Source organism: Papilio xuthus, unplaced genomic scaffold (genome assembly GCF_000836235.2).
Source record: "Papilio xuthus unplaced genomic scaffold, Pxut_1.1 DF825946.1, whole genome shotgun sequence".
Taxonomy (NCBI): domain Eukaryota; kingdom Metazoa; phylum Arthropoda; class Insecta; order Lepidoptera; family Papilionidae; genus Papilio; species Papilio xuthus.
Window position 1 is genome coordinate 9,120,847 of NW_013532703.1, and position 12,752 is coordinate 9,133,598.

The 12,752-nt window shown below is 30.6% G+C and overlaps 1 protein-coding gene across 3 annotated transcripts; it reads right to left on the reverse strand.

Annotated features, from left to right (window-relative positions):
- Positions 1 to 419: 419 nt before the first annotated feature.
- Positions 420 to 9,368, reverse strand: LOC106124986 (uncharacterized). 3 transcript variants are annotated; one of them, XM_013322055.1, is made up of 6 exons: positions 9,207 to 9,368; positions 5,901 to 5,970; positions 4,712 to 4,744; positions 3,781 to 3,813; positions 2,866 to 2,902; positions 734 to 900 (listed from the first exon to the last, which is right to left on the reverse strand). In XM_013322055.1, the coding sequence occupies exons 1-6, from the start codon at positions 9,262 to 9,264 to the stop codon at positions 736 to 738; spliced, it is 396 nt and encodes a 131-aa protein (XP_013177509.1). In that variant the 5' UTR covers positions 9,265 to 9,368; the 3' UTR covers positions 734 to 735.
- Positions 9,369 to 12,752: the final 3,384 nt, after the last annotated feature.

Consider the following 12,752-nt stretch of genomic DNA (forward strand, 5'->3'; position numbering starts at 1 on the left):
TAGCTAATCAGCAAATAGAATTAAGATGCTAATACAATGTGGTAGGCGTTTATTTTTATTAAGTTAACTTTAGTTAGTTAGCTTATATTAGTTAGCTTTAGCTTAGTATTTTTTAACCTCACAAGGGTCATTGCTACCAAAATGAGCTGGTTTTACTTTCTGCTTTCCTGTAATATCGTCGTTTGCACTTTATTCATTCGTGTTACTGTTATCCCACATATCCATCTTAATATTTGTGTGTCCACCACAACGTGAATTGCCAAAATTATTTAAACCTTATACACAATTTGAATAAGATATTTTTAGGACCGAATAACCCTATTTAAACCAGGGATTTCTTTGGTATTCCGAATTTCAGGGTAGGAACAGCGGAGAACTTCCTCACACATACATCTCTAAAAATGAAATAAAATAAGGTCTAGTTTTGCAAATTTATTTATTTCGGTTAACTTACAACAAAAATCACAGCTTAATAACAAACAAGTCTTAAATCTAATGTTAAATTTTTGTTTAATAATTTTAAAAAATTACTTTAAACACTAAAATTTGCACCAAAGACAATTGACCATAACTCGTTTATATTTTTGACTGTTTTATTATTTGTTATATAAAGAATAAAAATATTTTTTGCAGCTGTAACTCTAATGGATAAACATAGTTCAAATTATAAAATATATTACATTAAAATTAATAATCAAGTAAGGTCAGCATGTTAGGACAAGAAAAGTAAAGAGATTAAGGTAATTCGTATTCTTCGACTACTCCATTTTTGTTGACGATCCTGCGACCGCCGCGCTGCTCGCTCTTTTGTCCATTCACATTAGAAGACGAATGGAAGCTATACTGAGCTTCTCCGTACACGTTTGAATCCGGACCATCAGGCTGCAAGCTTCTGATACTCTGAAAATTAAACAAAGTATTGTTAATACTGACGAAAAATATTTAAAAAATGTGTTGTTGTTAATATCGTTTTGTCAATAGTATATAGTTATGTTTATCATTGGATTCTGAGGCCAAAATCTCCATCGTCTATCTATATCGTCATTATCTTTGACAAAACTGAGATAACAAAATGCTTAAATCTGGGATTTTAGTCTCAGAAACACACGGTGAGTCGACGATATCAAAATAATCAGCCGTAGAATTTCACGTAAGTCTTGCAAGACGTACTGAATGTGGTTAAGAAGACTTATTGTTATTTTATTATTAGTATTTCAAACTCTAAATCAAAACTTAGATATCAGACCTAAAATCATTTTAAATACTAATCATACTAATATTATAAATGCGAATCTTAAGATGGATGAATAGATGGATATTTGTTAGACGGTATCTCCAGAACGGATAATCAGATCGCGCTGAAATTTGGCACACATGTAGAACATAGTCTGGAAGAACACATAGGCTTATTAAGTTTTTTTATTCCGCGAGAACAATGTTACGGGCGACAGATCTGTAACATGAGATCTGTATAATTAACTGAAGAAGGAAAACTTAACATCCAACAGAAGTCAAGATGTTATCGCAGATGTATAGAAATAAATTATTAGATTCTCTTGATATAAAGTATAATAAACATGGAGTGTATACTCATTAGATTAAACCATGTCATAAGATCGTGCATTTATCGATTTATATATTTCTAATGTATAATATATTAATGCCTGTCATGGTTATTTCCAGTAGTTACAGGAAAAAATATGTAAGTATAGCGCATCTGCATTTTGTAATAATTTTAACATAAAATTATTGAGATGAGAATAAAATAATCATATCAAAACAAATAAAAATGTATAATGGATTTATGTGCATATTTTCCATCGCTTAATAGAACATTGAAGTATTGGGAATTACGTCATTCATAGTATTCTATAGACGTTTTGAAACGTCTTAGGAATGAGGATATAAATGCTATTTTAACAAAAACTAATCAGCTAAGTTACAAAATGCATTAAACTTAAATATAAAAAAAAATCGTGTCTATGTTCGCGATAAACTCCGAAACTATTGAACCAATACTTCAAATTTTGTAAGCATCTGTATCTTGTATTTGGTCCAATTGGGAGATATCGGGGTCGCATCTCAATTATTGATCGTTACTTATCCCATATGGACGGAGTCGCAGACGACAGCTAATCTTATATATAAAATTCTCGTGTCACAATTTTCATTCTCATACTCCTCCGAAACGGCTTGACCGATTCTCATGAAGTTTTGTGGGCATATTGAGTAGGTCTGAGAATCGGCCAACATCTATTATATCCCGCGCGGACGGAGTCGCGGGCGACAGCTAGTCTTATATGTAAAATTCTCGTGTCACAATTTTCGTTCTCATACTCCTCCGAAGCGGCTTGACCGATTCTCATGAAATTTTGTGAGCATATTGAGTAGGTCTGAGAATCGGCCAACATCTATTTTTAATCCCGCGCCAACAGATTCGCGGGCGACAGCTAGTACTTATATAAAAATCTTGAAATATCTTGAAGAATCATAAATTTATATTGTATCACGATTTAAAACTATCGCACAAAGGTATGGATTTCCCAGTTTCTTGTTACATTTATACGCAGAATAGGTCATCCTGTTATAAGATAAACCTATATATTTTGTTGTTTTTGCTCGAAGCTGCAAAAAATATGTAAAGGACATCCATATAAAAAGTAATCCGGCTTGTTCTTGGTCATCAAATGAATAACAAAAGATTTTTTCGAGAACATAAGATAATTCTCGATTTGTAGGAAGTAATGTTTCTTATTTCAAAGTAACTTTCTACGTTATGAATAAATCAATCAAATTCCTCACCAATTAACATACAACTTTATGGAATTTCAAATGATAAGCATAAAATTATGAAATTTTACTTACATCAAAATTAGGTTTGAAGTCGAATCCTTGACTCAATCTGTAAAATAAATATCACATGAAAAACTAAACCTTTCTAATTAACGCCCTCCCTTTGTTAAAATGTATTAGACCTCAATTATATCAGTTCTTATTTTACGTTTCAAGCATTATAATTAACAGTACAGTTTTATTTTAATAGTTACTCACTTAGTACTTACATTCCAATTAAATCAAATTTTAAAATAAGACTACAATTAGTATAAGCAAAGCAGATTGTAGATAATTTAAGCCACGTGTTTTTTTATATCTTCGATTCCAATGAAATTTGTCCGTAATCGATACAATTTTTTGAATAATAAGCTTGTCTTGTTTTTTTCTTATTTATTTTTATGTTAAAGAGAAAACAAGTAACATTCATGCGACTCATTGCCCCGAACGGTATAAAATGCATTAAGGCTATAAGTCTACGTTCATCTTATAAGGTGGAACAAAACGTGTTAGGAGGAATTCCAACGACATGAATGCGATAAATATCATTAGACATGCTCGATATTGATTCAATTATGGCTCACAGCAAATGTTCTTAGAATTAAAACTTTTAGACAAATTCTCTCTAACATATTGTCGTAAAATGAAGACAAATTAGTAGGTACATGTATGAAGGATTAGTTTTAGTATATAAAACATAAAATTATTAGTAATTAATTAATTATAATTAATGTTAAGAATTAATTTATTTGATTAATTAATCCTTTTGTAATTTGGAATAACAATAATCAATAAACATAAAGATTCGGCTTTCAATTTCGCTACAATAAAAATTGTACTCAAAAAAATAAATTTCCGTAAATTAAATTTGTAGGAAATATAAAAATTGTTTTTCCCCATGTTATGTATTCGTTAATATTCCCAAAAATCAATTTGTATTTTACCAACCGGCGACGCATTAATTTAAATTTGTCCTCAATGCTGTAAATGAAAAAAGGCATTTATAAGTCAATCATAATCAACATGAAATGTTTTGCCTTTTTTTTTTCTTAACAAAATATGGAAGAGATCGAACTGGTAGAAGCAATTTTGTGTCTCGGAAAAAACTCGTTTTTTTTGGTTTATTGTGGGTACTTTAATAACTTTTATTAAAGAAAAAAAAAATAATCATATTTAGCGGAAGAAAAAACACATGGTGGCAATATCCTTGCCAACCAGTATGAGCTCTGTTAAATTCTGTTCATGGATCTCCCTCTTGCAGTTGGTGAAAATGCGTCACTAAGTTTTAAGGTATTGGTGGTTTTAAGGTGCTGCAAAGTGGAAAAAATCATAATATTGCCACTACCAGTAAAAGGGTTAAGTTTTTTTTTATATCATAAGGTGGCAAACGAGCGAGCGGCCACCTGAAATCGCTTAAATAGCGAAGTGACCGTTGCCCATAGACATACGCAATTGCATACGCGTTGCCTACCTTTAATCGATGGAGGTGAGGATGCACAGAAAGAAAATATTTTCCCTCCCCATGCATCCTTTCGTCCGGAAAGTCCACTTCCACTTCCCATCCTTTCCTTATAAGAAAAAGGGTGGGAAGGGAAAGAGGACTAAATTAGGCCTCCGGGACGCACACTCATCAGACGAAACGCGGAATTGCTTCCACTTCACGCCTGTCTTCTGTGTGGTCGTGGTATTTCACCGGGCGAGCCAGGCCAATTCGTGCGAAGATGTTAAAGCGGGCTCTACCACTGTTAAACTGACACTGTTAAGTCTTAAATTCAGGATTTAAAAAAATAAAATTAAAAAATCAATAAATATCCTTTTATCACACTTCGTAAAATATAAATTTTATAAATAAACTAACGTATTAATTTATATTACCTACCGATTACGTGCTAAACGAAATTTGTTTTGAATGCTGAAAAGTAAACATATTTTAATGAGAAATAGGTTTTTATTTATTTTTATAATCTACATTTCTTTTTGTTATATTAAATAACGATCACATTTCAATTCATATAAAATGTTATACAAACCTGTTAATAAGTTAACAATTTATATGAGCGACGGAACTTTATATTTGAAATAAGAATTATTATAAGATTTTATATCCATTCTTTGTTTTCTATTATATATTTCGAGTGACGGTTTGATCTCAGAGCTAATTTTGTAAGTATTTTTTTACAAATATTAGCAGATTTTTGTTAATTTACTAATATTTCTTGTACCATGACATCTAAGCTTTATGCTTGTGCTAGGACATTGTTTACGACAATAGTGGAATGGCGAGATTTGAACCCAAGACCACTTGAAAGGAAATCCGTAATGTTAACCATTAGGCTATTGGCGCTTCTACTTACAGAATTACTTTAAATATCGTTACTTAGTATTATTCTAAAAATGGCCGACTAAAGTGTGTCTTATCAATAAACGAAGGTTTCAAAGTCGTTGTAGTTTAATTTACATTCAAATTCGTTGTCACTAATGAAATCTAAGACGTTATTGTTTTCTAACAGTGCGTCCCATCACCAAATGTATTTACCACCACCTTATGCCATTTACCGTTGGTTTCTGAAACCTCTGTATAAAAAATATATGGTCATCCCTGTCATTATCTTTGACAAGAAAGAGATAACAATATGTTTTAAATATGATTTTGGTTTCAGAAACCCATGTTTAGTAAAATTTTAAGTAAATAGAAGGAGGAAAAATACAGCTTCCTCACTATACTATTATACACATTATTTCTTTATAATGTTGGGGCTTTACAAGAGTAGAGTGAATTAGTTAGTCATCTTTGGGATACCTCGTCATTTAACATCTTGCGAGATTGTAGTAAGACTCTGGCTTATTCATGGTAAAAGAGAACTAAGTAATAAATATATAAATATTATAAATGCGAATGTTTGGAAGGATGAATGAATGTTTATTTGGAGGTATCTCTGAAACGGCTCAATGATGAAATTTGTTACAGATGCAGAACATAGCATGGGAGAGCATATAGGCTTATAATTTTTGTAGTCGGAGTCGCGGGGGAAAGCTAGTATGTAAATAGTATGTAGCATGTAACTTACAGACGGTGAAATGTATTCCAATCACCATTAGCCGCAGCCGCGCTTATGTCATTTTGATCGAACGGTGCTCCTGAAAAATAAAGATGCAAATAATATCAGATGCATAACTATTGATTTCTTTTATAAAATGAATTAGTAAGACTTAATATTGGTTAACACAAACACAACAACACACCCAATTAACCCAAAAGTAAAAGTAATTTAAAAAATACTGAGTAATCCATTTTGATAAATTTTTGAAATCGAAAACATTTTTAGCTCGGCACAGAATTCAGAACGTCCATAGTGGACAAGACGTCAAGGTTATGCTTAGTAAGATAGCAATAAAATTAGCTAAAAAAAAAAACAAATCAGAAATAAAGTAAAATGAATCTTCATTTATTTTACATCTTAAATACTTTTCGAAGACGTTTAACGAAAATATTTCATCAATAAACAGCGTAATACTTAGCAAATACTCGATGCTAATAGGTTTTAGTGATAACTGGTGGTTTGCGCACATCATTGTTAAAAATAAGCATAATCTGCAAACGTTGTGCAATAAATTATTTTGTATCCAATCTATACGGAATATATTAAATAGAATTAATGATATCAATCGAGAGGTCAATGGTGGTCCGGCCGTGATATTTAGCTAAATCTTCTCAAGTTCGCGTATTGTTTTCATAAATATTCAATTAAATAAGTTAAAAAATATAAAGCGCTATTCGTATAAAATATAATAAAACGCTAGAACGCGCTAAAATATAATAAAAGATCTAATATCATTGTAAAAAACTAAATCTAAAGTGTTATTAATCTAGTCTTTTCTATATCAAGCTTCATGGATTAACGAAAACTTATGTGTGTTCATTTTTGTCGAATATATGGAAAATCCGACACTGTGCCGGTGTACTGGCACAACATTAGCCGTACTAAAATGTCGTTTATGTCCCCCACTATTCATTTTGACACTAGACTTTGTAACGAAAGCAAGTCATTCGCGCCAAATGATTCTAATTAATAATGTCTAAAATTAAGCACTCAGTTCTTCTTTCATCTTACACGAGAAACATACTTAACCAGAACATATATAAACATTATTCAATCTATTAGTTATTGGATTGCTTAGTTTTCAACAAAGTAAATCGATAAAAAATTTCACCCATTTTTAGACCACGTGATTATCAACACTTAACATTTTACTCGTGTAAATCATTAATTTTAATTGGTAATATGCTGATAAAATGAAAATAAATGCATGGAATGTTCAGCATAATAAGCCAAGAGTCGAAGATCAGGAGCGTATGAATGCTGTTAGACTGGATATCACAGTATGACGTCGTATTGATAAGAAAGATCCGGTACGAGTGAGATGCACAAATGTGCATAAATTTCTTCTTACACGTGTAACGAGAAATATATTATACATATATATTTAATTTGTACATATTACATAATATACTTAGGTACTATGTACAAATTGAGTTAGATTTTCGAGTTAGAAATAAGTAAATTAAAGTCTATAGGATAAATATTGTCATCATTTTTTTTCGAAATTTTAATCTTACTATCTTACTAATATTATAAATGCGTATGTCTTGATAGATGGTTGGATAGATGGGTGGATGGATGTTTTTTGAAGGTATCTACAGAACGGCTGAACTAAATTTAGCATACATATAGAACATAGTCTGAAAGAATACATAGGTTACTAATTATATATTTTTTTAATTCTTCGCGTACCGCTTGTTTATGAATAAAATGCAAATAACATGGACAGGCATAACGTTATAAAATTAATTGTTATTTTGGTATCTAACAGAAAAGCTCTTAATAAAACTTTTGTTCCTAACATCTCTTATATTCTAATATTTCGTATGAAACAAGACGCTGGAAGAAAATTATAGTCTCATAGGGAAACAGATCCCTATTTTCTTTATTGTATCCTCAACGTGTAGGATATTACGTAACACAATAGAATGATGGTAAACACTATATGAATAGCGTAGGCCACATCCTACGCAGAGCTTCGACATACATTTATAAATAAGATAATAGTGATAAAAATTGATAAGCAAGTACATCAGCGGTATAATATTATAGGAACATTAAACACAAAAGGGTATAGAAAGGTCAATCCTTTGATACGAACCTTTATGTAGGCTCTACATTATAGAGATTAAGTAAAGAAGGTAAAAAGTTGAAAAATGGTGGCTCTACTTTTTTTTATATCTTAAGGTGGCAAACGAGCGAGCGGCCACTTGAAATCGCTGAAACAGCGATGTGAACGTTACCCATAGACATGCAATGGAATATACTTTGCCTACCTTTAATCGATGGAGGAGAGGATGCACAGAAAGAAAACATTTCTATGCATCTCACATCCAGAAAGTTCACTTCCACTTCCCATCCGTTACTTATAAGAAAAAGGGAAAGAGGACTAAATTAGGCCTCAGGGACGCACACTCATCAGACGAAACGCGGAATTGCTTCCACTTCACGCCTGTCTTCTGTATGGTCTACTATTATTTAACCTCCTTTACCTTTATTAATAGGTATGTCTTACTTCAATACAGATTAATTATTTTTCCATCTTATCTTTAACAATGATTTAAAACGTATTAAAAACACATTTAAACTAATGTCGTGCTATTAGATTGCACTGTTTTGATTTAGAAAAAAGTTATGCCTGATTCTACGTCTTAAAAATGCGTTATTGAGTAAGTTATTCTTAAATTTTATAGATTCCATACTAATTGCGTCAAATATAAAAATCATGCGTCATAATCGTGTTAAAGTTTTGGTGAAAACTAGTATAATAAAAGCTATAGATTAAAGTTCAAAACATAACAGATATGAGGAAATCAACTTAACCAGCAGATTGGTTAAATTGAATTTATTGTAATTTGAACTTTATCTATATGGAATAAAGTTGGAATTGATATAAATGTTTATTTGATTTGACTAGGAATTTACCTACTAGGATAAAAAAAACTGTATATCGATGCATTTTTGACGATAGTCTAATATTTGTTTAGTGGCAATCGAACTTTAGACGTTAATAGATTCCGGGATTTATGATATAATATTTTGTTGTATTAGTATTTGCTTTCCATAATCAAAGAAAACTCTAAAAACTATAAAAACATAATCCTATTTTTTACGAAAAAAAAAGTATTTTTCTGGTAATGAAGTATTAATTGGCGAAACAACAGAATAAAATTAATAAAAAATGGCTACTATATTTTTTTAAAGTTCATTATAATTTTTTTTTATTGTTTTTAAATGAAAATTTTCATACAATTAAATTATAATTTTACTTACCTTCCACGTTAATGAAAATAAATCCAATCACAAACAACACGGGGCATAGTTTCATCATTTTTGTTAGTGAAATAAACAAAATATACGTGTGATAAATTTCCGAGACACGGTGGTGTATCGTGCGGTGTGAATTTTCGCGCTATAATGTAAAGCGACAAGGTCTTTCCCGCCTTATATCACACGCGAATAATCGCCATTAAAAGGGCTATTCTCAAATACAGATAAAAAACAACATTGTATTTTTTATTTTCTCTTTAGACTTAAATTCAGCCAGTGTTTTCTTCTGTTTATGTATACTTCTAGAACAAAAAATAAAATACTGCAATGTCTTAGGTCGATTATTTTAATCCAAAAAATATTACGTCCGCCAAGGGGAATAAAAAAAAACATTTTTTTTTCTCTAAAGTCAAAAGTTTTATACTATTGAGCTTGTATATATTTTGAATAGATTTCATTTGAGAGTCACCCAATGAAATTGTAATTTAATTAGGCATTTATAACCTACTTAATCACATTGTTTACGACATTTCTGCTTAAAATTCCTTCTTTAGTTTTTTGCTATTAAAAGCAAAATAAAAGTCTAGTAAAACAAAGAAATACCCTAATTATTTAGTCTTTGTCTCTTTATGACATAGTATTATCGTACTTTTTACTAATATTATAAATGCGAATGTTTAGATGGATGGATGTTTGCTTGAAAGTATCTCCGCCACGACAAAACGGATCTTGATGAAATTTGGCACAGAATCGCGAGCGACAGCTAGTATTTTATATCCGACATAATAACATATACAAACTATTGAAACAAATCGATTAAAGCATAATATATTTATATCAAGCGAAAACATACAAACCATCCATCAATCACTTTGCCCTGATATTTATGGAGATCATATTCATGTTGATTACATGTTTTAACTTATTTATGTAATATAGAGTTTTGAGTTTTCACTGCCGAGACAACCGCTCATAAATATACTGTTATCTCTGTCTCTTCAAGGAGAATGACAGAGATGACAACTATGGTTTCAATCCACGGTAAAACGAAATGAAAATCTCGTTCTATCAAATTCAATAATAAGTAAATAAAAAAATAAGTGAATAAACCATTTTGTAACAATAAACACTTTATTTCTGGATAAATTAATAGGTTTTAAATGAATCGACTGTAGTTTAAATATTTAAAAACATAAAGAAAACAATAATAATTGGTTTATGTACACCTAGTACCCGATGAGCTCATAGAATGGAACATATCCATAATACAAAGGTATGTAGCTGGCTGGTGCTTCCTGTAATTTAGAAAATAATTTTAATGACGATATGCAGTAATATTCAAACGTAATGGCAGCTCGCAATGCTAACCGATTCTAGAGAAAAAAAAATGATTTTAGTTAAATACATTTTAGGTATGAATAAAATGTCAAAAGATGTAGGAGAAACTTTTGCTTTCCCTTATTGAGTCTACCTAAGCACTCAGTGAAAATATATGCTCGCAACAAACAAAGAGCCGTCATAAAGTTTGAATCATGTTATACAGAGTTAATAAATAACTACATTGTACCTAACAGTCCTCTAGAAGTAAGTGATAATAATTTTACCATTAACAAATTCCAAAATATAAAACTGAACAAAAACTAAAAGAAAAGAACCAAATATCAATGTCTTTTTTCTTTAAGTTTGATAATTTTTCCTCCTCAGATTAATTTTGTATATCAAATAAGCTTAGTTTATATATTTTCTAATTTAATATAAGCTTGTGCATGCTAAGGACCAGTTAAAATCGATTCGTAATGAATTTTGTTACAGCAACGTAAAGTTAAAAATATTAAAATGAATATTTTAGCTATATTAATTGAATAAAGTCAGTTCGTAGGATACAATTCGTATAAATTATTTATTGCGACGGAATATAAACTTACCATATTTTGTTTCATATAACTTGAATCTGAAGCTTCTTGTTCCTTATTGTCATTGTCCTATAAAATAAATATAAAATTACTGATCTTACTAAAAATAAATGCGAATGTTTGGATGCGTGGATGTTTATTAGAATGTATCTCTAGATCGCCTCAATGGATCTCCTTAAAATTTGGTATGAATGTAGAACATAGTCTGGAAGAACATGTAGGCTACTAATTAAGTTTTTTTTATTAGTTTAGCGAACGGTAGCTAGATATTGTATGTTTAATACTATTATACATAATTTTATTATACTTTATTTAGCTGATTCCTTAAATTTTTTAACCAAGTTCTGTAAATAAAATGTTGAACCTTTTTAGTTTTATACTGGTTTACTTACTAATTGTTCCGGTATGTCCCTGTAACATTAAAATGTTGTATTAACTTTGATTTAAGATAGATTTTATTTTTATGATTGACGGAAACAGTGAAAAAAATACAAATTATTAAGCACTTACTCGCAATTTTTATTTTCTTTTCCTTCATTTTTAGATTCCTCTTCAGCTGTAAAATTATTATAATTTTTTAATTAATCAAGTTCAAAATCTATCAGTTGTCGTATAAAATGTCTAACTTACCTAAGACATAGAGAAACAGCGCAATAAAGCAAAATGCAACAAGAAATTTAGACATGATTATAAATGAAATAGAATATGTTACTTTAACTCTTAAAACAGAAATCTAGTGCGCGATGAAGATTCTCTAACACTATATTTATCAGATTAAACGACCTTGAGAAATTAGTTATGGACAAGAACAAAATCTTTCCTTGTCAAAGACACTATAGGAACATGACTTTGATCTTTGGAGATCCGTAAAAAAATTTAAACTAAAAGTTATTTCAAATGTAAAGTATCCATCGAATAGTGTTAATAACCATATTTTTATTTCAAAGGAAAATACAAACACGTTACACATTTAAGTGAAAGTCAACTAAGGGCCTACCACGAATAATAATTTATTTAGCGCATAGACAAACACATTCTGACATATCGGTTTCAATTTTCAAGAAAAAGTACAAAATTTCTAATTGTTTTTTTATACACATTTGTTGTTACCATTCCAATGATGACAGAAGCAAAAAGTAATGAGATTGAATGTGGATGACTACAAAGGAAGACCAGAAAAAGTAAGGAATGACTGTGTGAAAGAGGATATGCGTAGGATGTATGGAGGAGTAGTACATACTATGCCGACCCCCAATAGGGTTGAGGGCAGGTTGTGATGATGATTTTGTTACCATTCCAAACAAGCTGGAAGCTTGTGCTACGACATGATTAACTAGAATAGCCCAATGACCGGATTCGGAATATTTGCGACATGCGCCTACTTAATGTGATCGACAAAATTTGTCATTTTTATTGAATACGTTAGTGTAAATTAGGCGCTGTAGGGGGCGCTGCACAAAATTGCTGTCAATGAAGTTACGAAATTATTGTCACGAATATTCGTGCTAGACTCTCACTGAATTATGCGCTAGTTTAACTTACTAACTCCTATGAATATATCATTGAAGGTAAACAACAACGGGAACTAAAGAGATACTTTTTTTTTAATATATAAACTTGCTACCTACAATCGCGC

Excerpts from the sequence above, each read along its gene's own strand:
- LOC106124986 (XM_013322055.1), bottom strand. The coding sequence starts at position 9,264 with ATGATGAAACTATGCCCCGTGTTGTTTGTGATTGGATTTATTTTCATT. Across the intron at positions 5,971-9,206 it reads TATTTTCATTAACGTGGAAG|GAGCACCGTTCGATCAAAAT; the intron begins GTAAGTAAAATT and ends TTTATTTTTCAG. Across the intron at positions 3,814-4,711 it reads TTTCGTTTAGCACGTAATCG|CATTGAGGACAAATTTAAAT; the intron begins GTAGGTAATATA and ends TTTCATTTACAG.